The following is an 18,675-nucleotide window of genomic DNA, read 5'->3' as shown; positions in this document are numbered from 1 at the left end:
GATACCTTGAAACACTGTGTTGAGCATGTGATTCTGTTAGGCACAAAACCACTTGGTTATGGTTAGGAAAATATTGTGTTCTGCTTGAAATACCACATCTGTCCAACAAAAGCCACTGCAAAAGTGACAATAGGCCGCTAAAAATCATCCACATTCATCGACACAAATGCTGTTGGAAACAGGTTTGACAGGTTCCCAAAAACATTATGATCAAATAACTGAAGGATTGTTGTGTTTTATCAATCAGTCAATCAATTTTAGTTATGAAGCCCAATATCACAAATCACAATTTGCCTCTGATAAAAAAAGATAAAAGAAAAAGAAAAAAAACTTGCCTAATCTGCAGGTTTTCATCCAATCTGGCAACACTACAACTGAACCAAAGTTGCCAAGTGGGAGCAATGACGTTTGGCTGAGATCAAAGTTCTATTCTGTCTAAATTTTATTGGGTATACAAATGAAAGTGAAGAGCTCTCGCTACTTGCTAAACTTTGTTCATTTGTTCATCTTAAACATCTCATGCAAAGAGGAGGCAGTCTCATTCCTGATTGGACAACTATTGTGGTGATGTGATAGATGTTAAGTACAAAGGTTCTGCACAGTGGGACTTATGAACAAAGAAACTCATCAGCACTTATGCATGGACAATCTTGAGGGTTTAGGTACGATAAAAAACACATTGGTCTCTGTGTTTAAATGACACTGATTTTGTCTTATTATAATAATAATAATAATAATGTGCTGAATTTCAGGAACTCTTAAACATGGAACCACAAGTTGCTTTCAACAGCACTGACAGTGAGACTGCCATACATCCCTGCTATGAAATAGATAATTTCAATTACATACTGACAAAGACCCCTTCCATTATATGTGTTTTATTATATATTTTCCTTATGTTATTGTCTGTTATAACAATATTTGGAAACCTTCTTGTAATCATCGCTGTCCTTTATTTCCAACAGCTCCACACTCCTACAAATTACCTTATTCTTTCTCTGGCTGTGGCTGACCTGCTTGTTGGGATCATAGTTTTTCCTTTTAGCTTGGCCTTCTCAGTTAGCTCGTGTTTGTATCATGAGGGTTTATTTTGCAAAGTCCGAGGCAGTTTTGATATATCACTGAGCACAACCTCTATTCTGAACCTATGTTGTATCTCTATTGACAGATATTATGCAGTGTGTCAGCCTCTGACATATAACATCAGAATAAACCATCGTGTAATTGTGGTCATGATCCTGCTGAGCTGGGGGGTTTCTGCTCTAATTGGAATTGGTGTCATAATTGCTGGATTAAACAATGAAAAATGTAATGAAAGATGTTTAATTGATGTTCTCATAGAAAACACTGTTGGACCCATTTTATCATTTTATCTCCCAGTGATCATAATGCTCTGTATCTACCTGAAGATTTTCCTTGTTGCAAAGAGACAGGCACGCAGCATCCAGAACCCAACCTGTCAGAACACAAAGTCTGGAGCTACTGTCAGTAAGATGGAAAGAAAAGCCACCAAAACTCTGGCTATTGTTTTAGGAGTTTTTCTTTTATGTTGGACTCCTTTCTTTCTTTGTATCACCTTTCTGCCCCTCATTAATGATTCAGTGCCAGTCCCTGTTATCGAAACTCTTAACTGGCTGACGCTGTCAAATTCAATGCTCAATCCATTTATTTATGCTTTCTTTTACAGCTGGTTCAGATCAGCTTTCAGAATGATCATTTCTGGGAAAATATTTCAGGGAGATTATACTGATTCAAAACTTTCTTGACTTGTATGAAATAGTGAAGTAGCCTATGATAATGGCCACAATAAAAATGATGATCTTCACTATGTATTGTACTGAGAATAGCATATTGATGCAAACACAATGAAAATGAAGAAGCACTGTGTTGCAAATAAATTTTCCAACTAATAATGAGAAATTAGAGTAACTACCATGAATATCAAAATACTGTATTATTATTAATAACATTTATTAAAGCAGAAATTACATAAATCCATCAAACACCCCAGATTAGTAATAACATGGATTAGGCTTAGGTTCTCATTGTGAAACATTGTAACATTAATTAGTGCAATATATTTCTCTTGCTGTTGGCAACAGGTGTAACAGGTTCCCAAAAACATTATGATTTCTCTATCTCTAAAAATTTGGCTTGAGCAATATGAACAATTTTTCAGCACACACCCAAACTGACTTTTTTCATCCAATTTGGATGAACCAAAGTTGCCAAGTAGGAGCAATGAGGTTTGGCTGAGATCAAAGTTCAAAAGGAAATTTTATTGGGTATTTTGGGTTCTTCTATTCTATGGGATCTATACCATTCATAATGACAACATTTTGATCAAATTCAATGTAATAAAAAAAAACCCTGCAGTTTAAACCAAATTACACCCATTTCCCGCTGTACAAAACAAACAAACAAACAAAACACAAACATCTGGCTTTTATATGTAATGGGAACAGTTACAATTGGCATTTGCAGCCAGGTCAAATGGCTCTGCAGGAGTCACTTGTTATTGCTATTGCATTTTGTCCTTGGTAACATGTTGCACCTTTCTCCTTGACACATCTTGTCCAGGGACACACCAGTTAGCAAGGCTGTTTTTTATGGGGGGGGGGGGGCAATTCAAAATCTTGTTCTGCCCCCCTATTTCAATCACTCATGGATAGGCCTACACACCAAATCTGCCTCATATCATATGCATGAGACTAAATATTATGTTTTACACATAAAAATTCATTCATTCATTTAACTTAACGGTCTTGTTTCAACAGTGCAAGGGGGGTGGGCACTTGCTGAGTGCGACACCCTACGCAGCTGCAATAATCAGTGTAGTGCACCAAGGTGGTTTATATTCCATAATAAACTACATTCATGGAGACAAAATAAAAGTGTGACACCGTCCATCATTGTAGAGAGCACCATCTATTTATTTTTCACATGCGCACATGCGCATACATCTCTGTCAGTTTCAGTGGTGATTATTGCAAACTGAAACATGACTTTGTCAACAGCGTTACACTTCCAAAACTGGGTGGAATACCAGTGCCTTTTTTAATATAACAACCACTCAATATACTGCTGCAATAAAATGTACTGTATATATGTGTATATAAACCGTTTTCAGATTTATATCGATGATTTTATGCAGAGTAGCCATTTTGTGAAACTGAAAATAGAAAATAGGAACACTGAAAAATAAATGTACTTGCTGTATTATACACTAATGCCAAGTTAATAAGGACACTGGCAGGTATTAAACGTCAACCGTATTTTATACTCTATACCTACAGCTGGTAAACTACTCACAGGGCCAGTGCTGACAATATGCCGATTAACTAAGAGCTGATTCACTGAAAAAATCGCAACATCACACTTATAGCTATCAAAACGCCATGGTCTATACAAGCCAAAACAGATTTTAGAAATAAAATAAAGGAAACACTCTAGTTCTACTTTTTTTTTTTTTTTTTTTTTACAAAGGGTGAAATAAAGTTTTCATTTCTGATTTGAAGAACGTTCCGCCAAATACAGTCAAGGGCTTCTCGGCATCACCAAGCAACGCAGCTAACTTTGAAAATGACAACGATAACATTCCGTGGCTGGAAACATGCACATTATTTTGATTTTGTGGACCTGAAAGATGACAACAAGAATGTCATTGTCAGATGTAAACTGTGTGTAGGTTGTAAGACTCTTTCCTGTGCGAGAAACACCACCTCAAACCTCCTGAAACACTTGCTATGCCAACACAGCAATGTTAAGTTAATGGGAAGAGAACCAGACCGTGATGAGCATGCTGCAGAAAGCTGTAGTCTGCCTGCTGCTATACAGCGCAAACTGGATTTTAATGGTGGACAGCAGCAGGCCACGATGAGTGAAAATGAAGTAACGAAGCTTGTGGCTAGCTATGTGGTTGATGAAATGCTGCCTATATCAACAATTGACTCTCCGTTGTTCAGACAGATCCTTGGGAAAATACCAGTCAGAGGCAAAAAAAACTACTGGGTAGAAAAACATTTGCAAGCTATCTGGACAGGGCATACACTTTGATGGAAGTTGAGCTGAAGAAAGCATTTAAAGAAACTGACTATGTCTCTGCAACTGCCGACATCTGGTTGGCTAACAATAAAAGCTTTCTCGGGATGACCGGGAGAGAGACACACAGGATGTTATCGCTGCGGAGATCGAACAGGTAATTCACAATGCAGTTATTAAACAAGTCTCTTCTTACAAATACGTGGGTTTCATTTTAGATCATTATAGGTATGTGTATTGTTACTGACTGAAATGTATTGTGTTGTTAGTGGAGGTGTCATGTGTTGTATTGGTATGTGTGTTTCTTTGGAGTGCCATGTATGCTATTTGTTTGTTTCTTTGGATTTGTTGTTGAAACTGTTAAATTGGTATAAACTAGGGGTGTCTCTGTGCATAACATATTAGGTTATTTTTAAATTGGTTATGTACAACTGTTCTTGAACGGAGTAACATGGAGATGCAAATTTCAGTTTTTATCTGACAATAAAGTGACATCATATCTTATCTTAGGTCCATTCATTTTATGGACTTTCAAACAAAGTGACGGCCACAGTTACAGATAATGGATCAAAGTTTGTTAAAGCATTTAAAATGTGCCAGCCTGTTGACTATGATTCAGAAGAATATGATGAGGAGGAAGATGAAGTTACATTCACTGATGTAGCAGACGCCCTGTACACAGAAGGTGATGGTGAGTTTTTTCTTCCCCCTCATCACCGATGTGCATCACCATCATCTTCATCTCCACCAATGATGTTGAAAAGTGGCTGACCTGTAGTCCTGATACCAAAGCTACATATATAAGTGGAGTTGCCAAATGTACAGCCCTCTGGACGAAGGCAAGCCGTTCCACGGTGGCGTCTGAGCTTGTGGAGGAGGTCAGTCGTAGAAAACTCCTAGTGCCCATGTCCACACGGCTGAACTCTTTCTATGAGGCAGTCACCTGAACCACAAAGATCCCCATCAGTGACCTGAATGGCCTGTACATCAAACTGAGAATAAAGGGCTTTACTGAAAGGAGTACCAGTTCAGTCACAAGGAAGCCTCTCACTGTTGCATTAGACATATTACAAGGGGAGGATCACTGTTTCTACGACACTATTCGGCTGACCCTTGAAGTTCTGAAAATCCACCTTTCTAAGATGACAGCTGGCCTTCCCGATGTCATTGTACAGGTAAGCCAAACAATGTGATACAATCTACTGCAGTATGTTGTATAGTTTCCAGTCACATTTATACTGTGACTGAGTGAGTGATCTCGCGGGTTACCCGTGGATCGGGTTGGGTCGGGTCAAGAAATGTTCACTTTATTTGCGGGGCGGATGGGGCGGGTCATTAAAGATTACGTATGTCGGATATAGCCTACTTGTTAACAACACTGTTGTAGGTTAGGTAAATGCATGTTACATAACGTAACCTGCAACCTGACGTCACAAAAGCGCCAAGCAGCGGCCGCAACAAACCAGAATCAATGAAGTGGTGAAGATGGAAGAAGAAGTGAGGGAAAGATTACGGTCAGGAGAGTACAGAGTTAAAAGAAAAGAAGGCCAAGCTGCTAAATCTCATGTTTGAGACAACTTCTGTGAGGTAGTTAGTGCAGCAGATGACAGCAGCATTGGCTACGTGAAGTGCAATTCCTGTGATAAGCTATACAAGCATAAGAGCCACAAGATGGGTAAGTTAATAGCCGCAGGGGCGGGGTGGGGCAAGTTGTGAAAATAGATGCAGTTGTGCGGGCGGGATGGACGGGTCAAATTATTTCATAAATGTGGGACCCGCAGTTTGGAAAAAACCCCGACCCGCGCATCACTTATCTGGACAGAACACCTGGTGTAAAAGAACCCCATCTTTTTCCAGTAGGTGGTCCTATTGGCGCAAAAGGACTAGAGCTCCCTTGGAAAGCTGCTGTCGCACATCTGAGGTAGGCCAAACCTTGTGTCGCCAAAATGGCAGCACAGCCTTCAGGAGGGGATCAGCCTCCTGCAAGGAGTGGAGATCAGCAACAGAGTGGGAGGGAAGGACTGGACCACAGACTGAGTGGCGCCCGCCCCCAGATCAATGCGCCTGTAAACTGAAAGCAGCTTGGTTGTGAAGAGTCAGGTGGAGCAGAGAGCAGAGGGTGTGTACGTGTGCCTGTGTGTGCAGACTGCGCGGTAGGAACCCTGCAGCTCAACAGCGTCGTTATGGACCGCAAAAAGAGGAACAGTGGAGCTGAATGGGAGAGGGATAGAAAAAAAGGCCCAAATGTCATAAACTTACAGATATGTTCAGAGCCCCCCCTCAGCCCCCATCAGCAGCATGACGTCGTCAAATGATGATGCTGCAAGAAGTAAGTTAACACAGAAAACAGAATAGTAAGAAAACTGGTTTTTCTCAACATGAGGTCCGGGGAAGATGGGGACCGACCCGATGCCAGGTAAATGATTGATGATAAGCTATAAGAGCCAAATTAACCCGTAAAGGTGTGTTCACACTGGATCTGTTTTTTTTTTTCGCTGTCGTTCGGTTCGGCCCTTTGATATCGCTTCATCGCTCAGTTGCAATCGCTCGTCAATGTGGCATAAATCAACAGACTTTTTCGCTTTGATGACATCATTGAAGCAATCATGGAATTTCGGGGGGGGGGGGTACTTGACTGTCATGACATGTCAGCTTCATTAAAAGTATAGCTGCAAATTAAAAGCAGCAATAGATGTAAAAACACACAGAGACAATACATCTGTGATCAGTTCCCTAATTTAATTTTAACAATTTTTTGGAATTTTTTATGGAAGTGATCAATGTAAGTGCACTTGTCCTAGAGCCGCCACGACGGTTTTTATAATGCAAATAACTCTGTTTAGATAAAACCTACAAGCTTCTCTTCCTATGACTTTGTATGTGTCTTGTATGTTTTCTGAAGCCTTAGGGCCCTATTTAGATGGTCTAAAGCGGACGGCGGAGGGCGCATAATCCACGTCCCAAGTGTCATTGCTATTTAGATGCAAGCGCAGTTGTCATTTTCACGCCCTGTGCCCCCGTCGTCTAACTAGCAAATGAACTTGCGCTTCTCTGGGTGTGTTGGTCTAAAAATGAGGAGTGGTCAGGCGCAGTCATGGCGCGTTGCTAGTTAGATGACGTAAAAAGCAAATGCGCCAGTGACCAACAAAAACCTGGTCTAAAGTCAACGGCGCAGAATTTTGCTGTTAAACAAGTTAGTAATATGCGTCTCCAGGCGGGTGCACAATGCGCGTGCACTCTGCTCAGAGACACACTGAGCAGCCACACATATGCAAAAGATAACAAATAAAAATATGATTACAATGTGAAAGGTTATTATTGTACACATTAAAATATTTATCAGAAACACATCTTAATGGTCAGTCATTAATCAGAATGATCTAATCGCAGTAATAATAATCATCATAATCCGGTAGGTCCAAGCTCGCAGTGTCCGAATATACGGAACTGCGAGCAGACCTCCACGGGCTGATGATGCATAGCCTGTAAAATGAACTTGTCTTTCCCAGTTGAATTGTGATCATTTTGGCATGTAAATCACAAAATCAAAGATGTGAAAACGTTTGATAAACTTTATTTTGGCATAAATAACCAGCTTATGTGAACTAAAAAACGTAAACTTATAGTACAAATGTATATTTAAAATAAAAAAAAAGCTTTTAGAACGTAAAACTGAAGATCATCTTGTCAGGAGGAGGAGGAGGAGGAGGAGGATGAGGAGGAGGATGACCCCAGCTCCACAGCCAGCGCGCAGCCAGACCACACAGCCCGGGTGATTTGTTGACAGCATTTCTCTCATGCACGCGCGCTCTCTCTTTCTCTCTCGCAGTCTCACTCTGTTTCTTTTCTTTTGGCTTTTCTAAGATGACAGATGCTGAATATATACTCCCTATCTGATGCTGTGGCTGTTTGTGGTTGGCTGGGAGGGATGTGAACTCATTAGTTTGCAGTTGTGTTAATCATATCAGGTTGGGTTTCCATTACGTGTGCCAAACATGCCAAATGGTGCCAATCCCCTTTGATCTGTCATCAGATGTGACAGGACAGTCGATGTAGAGATACATTTATTGTCTCCTCAGCTGTAAAACGCTCACTCTTTCCAGTTGGTAAGTCTGCCATTTAACTACCTCTCCGCCGTGCGCCTCTTTTAAAGGGAATGAGAGGTGACACTCTGATTGGCTTATTGAATGATACGCCCAAAACACACCCATGACTAATTCACAGAGTAAGTCCAACCCTTTTAGACTGTCTGCCATGGCGCACAGTCTGAAAATGCGCTGTCTAACTAGCAAGTGACTGGGACACGCCAATGCGCCGCACGCCTGGCGCTTTGCGTTTTAGACCATCTAAATAGGGCCCTTAAAGTTACAAAAATGAAACAGACTGGACTTCTGAGCATTTATACCTCCGACCGCGGAGGTATAAAAATGAATAATTATAAAAAGCTGAAAGTTCTACATTTTGATACATACAGGTAGGCTATACATATTGCAAAACAATTACACAAAAGACAAAAAAATTATGATTTTTTTTTTTTTTTTTTACCTATTTTGGCACATACATACAAAATCCTTCCGCCCCTTGCTCCAGGCAGCTCCAGCTCCGCTCACATGCTCTGACCCAGGCGTCAGAGCCTCTGCGCTACAGCGACCGCCAGAATTACAGCGCCCCTCCAAGCGCCGCAACATATGTAACTTCATTGTTCATGCTGCCCGTGTGCTCAGAAGCACACCAAAAATGCATTTGAGTAATTTCTGAGAAGTTATGATAAAATAAAAAAAATATTACAGACTATAGAATAGGACTGACAACCTCTCCAATGTCTCATGTCAATTAATTAACACTATTTGTTGGCTTTTTATAATTCTTTTTTCTTTTTTTCTTTTTGCTGCTGAGCTGCTGCTGCGCCATGTCTCCAGTTGAAAGTGGTGATTTGCTAAATACATTCTACAATAACAAATTAGATTAACTTTTGGTAATAATACTGTTGGCTATATTACGCATTTTAATTAAAAAAAAAAGAAAAAAAAGAATAAAAGACCAACATAATTAGTGGAAACTTTTTTTTTATTGATACTCCTCCTCTCTGACATACTAACACACACACACACACATACACACACACACATACACACTGAACACGCGACTGAATGAATGAATGAATGAATGAATGAATGAATGAATGAACACTGGAAGCGGTTCAGCCGCAGTCCCACCGGCTGGCGCGGTCACTGTTGAGATTCCTTTTTTATTATTAACAAAATGGTTTTTTTTATTGACCGTATGAATGATTTTGTTTTCAAATAAATATTTGGAAACGGAAATATATGCTTTGGTGTACTTTTACAGAGTTTTGCAATATGTAGCTATATAGCCTACCTATGTATCAAAATGTATAACTTTCAGCAGCGGTCTGCCGCGGTCAGAGGTATAAATGGTCAGAAGTGTAGTGTGTTTCATTTTGTAACTTAAAGGCTTCAGAAAACATACAAGACACATTTTTAGTAAAAGTCATAGGAAGAGAAGCTTGTAGGTTTTATCTAAACAGAGTTATTTGCATTGGCGGCTCTAGGACAAGTGCACTTACATTGATCACTTCCATAAAATAAAACGAGAAATTGGAGAAGATTGAAAAAATTGTTAAAATTAAATTAGGGAACTGATCACAGATGCATTGTCTCTGTGTGTTTTTACATCTATTGTACTATACTATACTTTTAATGAAGCTGACATGTCATGACAGTCAAGAACCCCCCGGGATTCCGGGGTTACGGCAGCCAATCAACGTTGAACTGCAAGTGACAGGACCCAGCGAAATACCGCTCCAGATGAGATTTCTCATCTCAAGCGACGAGCGAAAAATCGCTCTGTCGCTCAGAGCCCAGCAATTTTTCTCCCAGGCGAATATACGCTCAATCGCCCGTTTGCATTGACTTTGTATGTAAACGCTAGCGGAAAAAAAAAAATAGGTCCGGTGTGAACACACCTTAAGGGTCCATTTGGTTCCATTTTGTACAGAGTCAGGCCTATAATTAAATGCTGCATGATGTCAAACTGGGTCTGGGGACCCCTTGAAATGAAAACTTTTTTTATTATCACTGTGCCAGCAGAGAGGAGTGACTTATTTTCTATGCACTTTAAGTATGATTGAAGACAAATTAATTGCTTCCATTACAGTAAACACTGGTCAAATGAACTTTTTGACTTAACAGTTTGTCAGTGTGCTCATCTGGTTGTGCTGTATGCTGGTTTGGTTAGCTGTTGTGTTTATATGCTTGTTTTGGTTAAATGTGTGGTGATATCTTTTTGTTCACAACTCCATCATATGGAGTGTGTGTGTGTGTGTGTGTGTGTGAGTGAGAGAGAGAGAGAGAGAGAGAGAGAGAGAGAGAGAGAGAGAGAGAGGGAGAGAGAAAGAGAGAGAAATAACGCTTTAATTCTGCCACTCTATAATTTTCAATAGACAAAGTAAAATTGTGCCTAGCACAGAGGAACTGGCAGGTACAGAGCAGTAGGACAAATAATTAGTATAAGACTGAATAATGAATGTGTGAGATTTACTGTAGGCTATGACTATGAAACAGTTGAATACAAACATATTTGATGGCAATGGTATTCACTGTTTATGTTCTTTCATAATGAGCTCTTGCTAATGTAATTATTGTATGTTTTTTCCTATTCAGTACCACCAACAACAGGTGGTGATGCTTCACCCAGGGATCATAGCTCAGAGGAACTACTGACAGGTTAGGGTAACCAATGTACTGTAGGGAAACATATTATTGGTATAAGTTTTAATCATGCCATATGGCACATAGATTATGCTATGACTATGAAACAGCTGAACAAAATATTGGCAGTTTGATGACAATAGTATTCTTGAAACAAGTTATGTTTCTAATTCTTAATCATATATTGTAATTATTAGTAATGCTTATGCTGGTTCTTCTTATTTGGTACCGGCAGGGACAACGGACAAAGACAGAGAGAGAGACAAACAGGAAGTTGATCCAGAAAGACATTTTGATTATTTTGCTTGCCCTCAGTCCAAAGATTTGGATTTATTTTTCCAGTACCACCCACAAACTCCCAAGAAAGCCCTTCCCAACATATTCTACAGAAGGATGGGACAAATAGAAAGTTGTTAACATACTGTGAATCATCTCACTAACTATATTGTTCAGTGTGTCTCATGTTTGCCAAGCCTTATGCCAGTGATAGTCCTTTTGTTAAAGAAGGCATGCAGACATGGACGCATGTACACCAAAGAATTGAGGAGCATGAACAAAGCAGGTCTCATAGAGATAGTGCAGAGGCATATTTACTCAAGGCAAACACAGCTGATGTCAGGAGCCTACTGACAGAAACACAAATGTCAGTACACCGAGAGCAAGTGAGGAAAAAAAGACAATCGTGTGGTCAATATTGTCAGGGTCCTTGGTAAGCGTGGTCTCAGCTACAGAGGTGATAAACATGAAGCTAGTGTTGTTTTTGGTGGCCTGTTTTAATTTTAGTTTTAGTCTAGTCTTTGTGTTAAACTGTCATTTTAGTTTTTATTAGTTTTAGTCACGTTCATACTCTTTTTTGTCTAGTCAAGTTTCAGTCAACTAAAAGTCTGAGCATTTTAGTCTTATTTTAGTCAGAATAATCTATGACTATTTTTGTCTCGTTTTAGTCGACGAAAACTGATGACATTTTAGTCTAGTTTCAGTCAATGAAAATTGTATTTTAGTCTCTTTTTTCTAAATTAGCTCCTAGTTAGAGCTAAATATATATTTATTTATACAACAGTTAGTTCCGACCGAGCAATGTGCAACACACACCGCCACCGTACGCCGCGCGCCAAAACACCCGCCTCCATGATATTCTATGAACCAACCCACACTGGTGCTGGCCGACTCGCCTCGCCACTCTGATTCAGCCCACTGCTCTATTTCCAGCGCGGCCGGCGCTCATGGCGGCGCTGCGAGAAAAGACTTTTATGTAAATCTCGTCTTGTAGGATCAACTCCGGTTGTTTCAAATTTTTAATAAGACGACTTTGATAAGAAACTCACCCGTGAAATTCAAGTTGTTGTTGCCTCAAAGTTTTTCCTCTTCTTCTTCTGTTACTAGCAGTTGGCAACCGTTGGCAACTAGTGTAGGTACAGCCACCTAGAGGGCTGGGGTGGGAAATAACGGCTGAATCTCCTTGTCAGGGCAGCGTCCCCAGCAATGCTGGGCTACATAGCAACGGTCATTACACAGTAATATCAGACCTCTGAATGCCGCCACTGACCAATCAGAATACAGCATTTAATAGAGCCGTGTAATAAATATAAATACAACCGTTAATTAACCAGCTGTCACACTCGCTACATTGACACAAACTGACACTATAAAATTACACCAAGAAGATGGACATTTTCCCCAAAATTACATTTCAATTAAATTATGAGTGGTCGTCAGGAGAGGACGAGGAAAAGGAAAGCCAGGACTCTGTGCAGACCTCCAGGTGTGTTTGTGTAACATCAGCCGAGCTCGACAAACTGGAGAGGAGCAAAAATGAAGCAAACACGGTCAGGAATTATCAATGATCATCTGATGAGGTACTGATGAAGATGAGGGAGAGTGGAAGCTGAATCCGGCCGTGCCAACATCCAGGTTTGCCAACGTTTCATCAGCTGAACTGGACGAAGTTGCACAGTTGCAGATCAATGTAAATTCAAAGTAGCTTGTGAGTTCCTGGTGTGTTTCGCGTTGCCTGGCAACAGACTGGGGGATCGCGGAGCTACATAACATTTATTTCATTACCTTTTGTTAACATTTCCTTACTCAGCATTGCTGTTTAAGCTGTTGTTGAACTGTTGTATAAAAGCAATATCACACGAGAGCGAGTGATGTTGTACTGTATATCGTCACGGCTGAAATCCGTCTGCGCAGTGCGACGCACAGCCTAGGAAACAGAAATACTGCAAAATAATAATAATAACACGACTAAACATTATAACGTTATTTCGTCTCGTCTCGTTTTGGTCAATGAAAATGAAGAGACATTTTAGCAGAGGTTTTATTTTGTAAACCACATTTAGTCTCGTTTTTATTCGTCAACAATATTGCATTATATATTTAATTATAGTTATCGTCACATGACCACCATTTACGTTGCGTCTCATCTCGTTTTCGTCACGTGATAATGGTTCGTTGATGATGATATTTAGTCATACTTTTCGTTGACGAAAGCAACACTACATGAAGCTGCATATAGCCTAGAGAACATGGCCATGGACCATGGGAAATTTTTAGAGATGATATTGCTACTGAGCAAGTACAATGTCTGCCTACAAGAACATGTCAGTGACTGCATTAAGAAGAGTAAGATGCTGCATGAGACTGGAGCTAAAGGAAGGGGGTCCTTTGTAGCTCTGTTGTCGAAACGAACAGTGAACAAAGTCATTGATATTATCAGTCTCTTAATCCAACAAACTATTGCTGGTGAAGTAAAGAAAGCAAAGATGTTTTCTATCCAACTGGACACAACCCAAGATATAACATCCAAGGACCAGTGTGCAATAGTTCTGAGGTATGTAACAGATGTGGTTCACGAGAGGCTGATAGCTGTCATTGATTGCAAGGCATCGACTGGCGAGTACATTGTGGAACTAATGAAAAAAACATTGGAGAAATTGTGTTGGTAACTCAACTGATGCCAGGTGAACTGGCACAGGACAAGTCTCTTGCAGATGCAGATGCTGAGACAGCCTACAAGGTCAAAGTCCAGTTAGGAAGAAAGGGCTACACAAAACAGCACTGGAGGAGCTCAGTAAATGCCTGCTGAAATTTGATGAGTGTGCTACAGTTGGTACCTTGCAGGCAGAACTGAACAGCCTTGCACATCAGTGGGAGACACTCAAGATGCCACCTTTGGAGGGCTATAGAGTCAGGACACTCACTGAGCTGCATGAGGAGGGTGGACACACTGAGGAACCTGAGGGGAGCCTGGAGTTGGAGAGCAGAAGCTGTTCCTCTTGTAAGAACTGTCCCATATGCTGCTACCTCATCCTGTCCCATTACAACCTGCTAACAGATGCCTACCATGTCACTGGTCTGGGATACAGGTACTTGCTGACCTGTCTATAACACATTTGGCCTGTGAAAGGACTTTCTCCACAGTGAAATTTGTGAAGAACAGACTCAGAAGCTCCATTAGCCAGGACTGCCTGGGAACTGCCCATTGGTTCGACAGCCCATTGTTCCGACCATATTAAACCCATTGTTCCTAAGTCCGTTCCAAAATCATCATGATGCCCTGTGATTAAGGTCTGGTTAGGTTTAGGCACAAAAACCACTTGGTTAGGGTCAGGAAAAGATCATGGTGTGGGTTAAAATGAAAAAGAAAGTGACAAACACATAAGCCATGAACCTGCTCCGCCTCAAGCTGGCCTATTTTACTGTCATGAGGAGTGAATATTGTAGAAAAACATTAATGTCCACACTAGTATTAATACAGGTTTGCATGGCCTCACAAAATGATGCTGTTTACAAAGAGGTGGCACTCATGATTCTAATGAAGTGAAGGAATCAGAATGCATGACAGTTGCAGTCAAAATACAGAACCCTTTTATTTTTCAAATTTTGCAAACAAACAACTTGAAAAAACATATTTTGTAAAACCCAACTACACAATGTAAACAACCACTGAACATTCATTAAGGCAACTTGCATCAACATGGACTTCTCTTCAAGTTGAGGTATTTAAACAAATACATGGTAAACTAAAAGTATGCAACTTGCATTAGTAATAGTATTGCTCAAGCCCAGGCACAGTATTCAAGTTTTGAAAATATAAAACAACCACTTAACATTGATTAAGGCAACTTGCATCAATATGAACTTCTCTTCAAGTTGAGGTATTTAAACAAATAAATAGTAAACTAAAGGTATGCAACTTGCATTAGTAATAGTATTGCTCATACCCAGGCACAGTATTCAAGTTCTGAAATTAAAAAAAAGTGTTTATCCTCTATCCCTAAAAGGATTATCCTCTAGCATAGACACAATATTCACACATTTCAACTTTATGGACAAGCTCCATAAATAAGGCATCTCAGCCGTTACAAATTTTGAGCAAGGAAAACCAGACGGTCGACAGCATCTAGTCTGAGTGCGGCCCTGTGGCACATGACAATGTTGCCACCAGTGTTGAATACTCTCTCAGATGGAGCACTGGTGGCAGGTATGCATAAATACTGTCGAGCTAGCTTTGCAACGCGGGGGAAATTTGCCTGATGGCATCTCCACCACTCCAAACGGTCTGCATCACTGTCAGCCTCTGTGGTCTGCAAGTAGGCTCTCAGCTCCATCTTGATGCTTTCCTCCTCTGAGAGTGTGTCTCTGCTGCAGCCCATGCTGCTGGTGCTCTGCTTTTTGAAAAAGCTAGACAAAGTCTTTTTTCTTTTTTTCCTCAGGCGATTAAGGTTGGAAGCCCAACCCGAATAGAAATGCTCCTTGTAAACACATCAACCCGAACAAAAACAGCCAACCCGAAAGAAAATCTAATCAGGTGCACAGGGGTGGAATATTCCTTTTCAGAACCCGAATGGAACAATTTTTCTGTCTTGTAAAGACCTCCTACCCGATTCCAGCCATTCCGTTCTTTCTGCGCCTGCTCACTACTGTCTCGACGTAATGCGTCATGACGCGCTCTCGCACAGTTCAGAAAAATGGCATCTCAGAAGAGCAAGAACTGGTCGGCTACCAAGACACAATTTCTAATTCAAACTTTGGATGATTTAAATATTGTCACATGCCTGGATGGCTGCAAAGAGAAAAACTCTGATCTCTTCCAACGGGTTCAGAAGAGGATGGCCATGTGACATGTCCACACCCCCTCTTAATCCAATCAAAAGCCTTCCTACAGTTAAATACCTCCCAACCTTCCACGATGAATCAATACGCCAAAGAACCATGCGCAGAAAGAACGGAATGGCTGTTCTGAAAAGGAATATTGCACCCCTGTGCACCCGACTAGATTTTCTCTTGGGTTGGCTGTTTTCGTTCGGGTTGAGGTGTTCACAAGGAGCATTTCTATTCGGGTTGGGCTTCCAACCCGAATGCAAAAGGAATACATGACTCCATGTAAACGCACTGGCTGTGTCTAATCCTCTCATCTCCTGTGGAAATTTGGAGTGAGAATTAAATGTGTTTATTTGTTTTATGTTGATCAGAGCCACCACACAGTGTGATGTGAACTATTTAAGACCATCACACAATGCATGACGTGATAAAGGGACACAGCGCTGTGAAGTCACTGATTAACAGGTATTACATTTGTGTAAGTGCTTTATCCTTTGCCCTTTGCCCTCTTCCTCCTTTACAGGAGCTGGGCTGTGTGTGTGTGTTTGCTTTGCACAGTCATGAAACCTCATCTGAAAATGGTCTTGCAAGCCCAATTCAGTGATGGGGAAACTGAGTAGGTGGAGAGAAGAGGGGAATATGCTCTTGAGGAATGTAATTTTTTATAATCAAAACATTTTTCTCACTGCCAACATGAACATCAACACCAACAAAAAGATCATTGCAGCCGCGTGCCTTGGCAATCCAACTTATATTGTGGGATTAGTTCATGAAGTTCTCTTTATGTATGTTTGAATTATCTGTCTTGCTCTAAATTATTAAAAAATTATTTACAATAGGTGCTGTGTAGTGTAGTTTAAGTGCTGCGTAGTTTTAACACTTGACAACAACTACTAGAAGGTGTTTTTGGGGTTGATTCTGCAAGAGACTGTTAAACCGAAATTAAGTTTGTTCTACAAACCATTTGTCACTACAACTTTAGCAGCTGCTATTACTGTAAAATAGCAATTTCTTTTCCATCATGACATCATCATGATATTACTGCATTGGGTCTAACCTGACATGAACTTGTCAGAGTGGCCCTATTCTTACAAAGATCATAGCCAGTCTACCGAGAGGTGAATTGGATTTTCCATTCCATTTGGTGAAAATAAAATAATTCATAAAGAACTGAAAAAAAAATAATTCTCATATACAGTTCTGTATGTTTGTCTGGTATCTAATGCCATTACAAAGTCCCACTTCTGATTGGACAATAATAGAGTGTAGTCATTATGGTAATGAGATAGGGGTTGATAAAAACAGTGTGCACAGTGGCATTGTAATGAAGAACACCCATCAATACAGCAAACTATCTTGAGCATTTAAAAGGTACGAAAAAGAAGAAATCTTTTTCCAGAGATTATTGTTGTAGGTTTTCATCAATGAATGTCACCACATTTTAAGATAAACATATAGCTTTCATACTTAAAATGTTGTTAGTTCTGAATGGAAACTGTTTATTCTTAATGGAAATTCTTGCAGGAATAAAGAAACATGGCACCAGAAGTCAACCGCACTGATGTGAATGACATACATCCCTGTTATGAAATATATAATGTCTCCTTCATACTGACAAGCACTCCTTCTACAATATGTGTTTTAATATATATTTTCCTTGGGTCATTATCTGTTGTCACAGTATGTGGAAACCTTCTGGTAATAATCTCTATCATTTACTTCAAACAGCTCCACACTCCTACAAACTCTCTCATCCTCTCTCTGGCTGTAGCTGACCTGCTTGTTGGTGTTGTAGTTTTTCCTCTCAGCATGGCCTTCTCTCTTAGCTCATGTTTACATTATGAACATTTATTTTGCAAAGTGAGAGATGGCTTTGATATAACACTGTGCACAGCTTCCATTCTGAATTTATGTTGTATTTCCATAGACAGATATTATGCAGTGTGTCAGCCTCTGACATACAGAACTAAGATAAATGTTAAAGTTGTTGTGGTCATGATCCTGGTCAGCTGGAGTGTGTCTGTTTCAGTAGCCATTGGTTTTCTAATTCCAGAATTAAACCATGAAAAATGTGACGATGATTGTTTTATTGATCTTCTACTTGCACAAATTTTGGGACTCATTTTCTCATTTTACCTCCCAGTGATCATAATGCTCTGTATCTACCTGAAGATTTTCCTTGTGGCACAGAGACAGGCACGCAGCATCAGGAACACAACATGTCAGAGCACAAAATGTGGAGCAACTGTAGGTAAAAATGAGAGAAAGGCCACCAAAACTCTTGTAACAGTTATGGGAGTTTTTCTGATGTGCTGGACTCCTTTCTTTCTCTGTTATACTTTTCAGCTTTTGGATAATGTGTCAGTGCCACTTCCGCTGTTTGAAACTTTTATCTGGCTTACACTGTCAAATTCAATGCTCAATCCATTTATTTATGCTTTCTTTTACAGCTGGTTCAGGTCAGCTTTCAGAATGATCATTTCTGGGAAAATATTTAAAGGTGATTTTGCAAACACAAAATTGCTCTGACATATTCTGTGGAGTACTGAAATAGTCAACAAAGAAGTCAGTACAGAAAAAAAAATTGCACAACAATTAATGCAACCATGTAAAAGGCTTAAGCACACTATGTGAACATCTACATGTACAGTATATTCTGGGTGTGTCTTTTCCAACACTTAAAAAATAGAAAAAATGCATCTGTAATATCAGTGAGTGAGTTTTTACAAACATCTAAAACTAAGCACAAAAAGTAAGGAAATTTATGTTTGGTAGATTATTTCTTTGTTGTAACAATGCT

At 40.1% G+C, this 18,675-nt stretch overlaps 2 protein-coding genes across 2 annotated transcripts; both read left to right on the top strand.

Annotated features, from left to right (window-relative positions):
• The first annotated feature begins 764 nt into the window (after positions 1–764).
• Positions 765–1,766, top strand: LOC125896815 (trace amine-associated receptor 1-like). Its single transcript, XM_049589688.1, has 2 exons — positions 765–1,092; positions 1,165–1,766. The coding sequence occupies exons 1-2, from the start codon at positions 765–767 to the stop codon at positions 1,764–1,766; spliced, it is 930 nt and encodes a 309-aa protein (XP_049445645.1).
• A 15,645-nt stretch (positions 1,767–17,411) lies between these two features.
• Positions 17,412–18,404, top strand: LOC125896814 (trace amine-associated receptor 1-like). The gene has a single exon (XM_049589687.1). It carries the CDS (start codon positions 17,412–17,414, stop codon positions 18,402–18,404), a length of 993 nt encoding a protein of 330 aa, XP_049445644.1.
• The last annotated feature ends 271 nt before the right edge of the window (positions 18,405–18,675 follow it).

This window comes from Epinephelus fuscoguttatus, linkage group LG11 (assembly GCF_011397635.1).
Source record: "Epinephelus fuscoguttatus linkage group LG11, E.fuscoguttatus.final_Chr_v1".
NCBI lineage: Eukaryota > Metazoa > Chordata > Actinopteri > Perciformes > Serranidae > Epinephelus > Epinephelus fuscoguttatus.
Note: the sequence above shows the minus strand (reverse complement) of the source record. Positions and strands in the feature narration are given on the sequence as shown.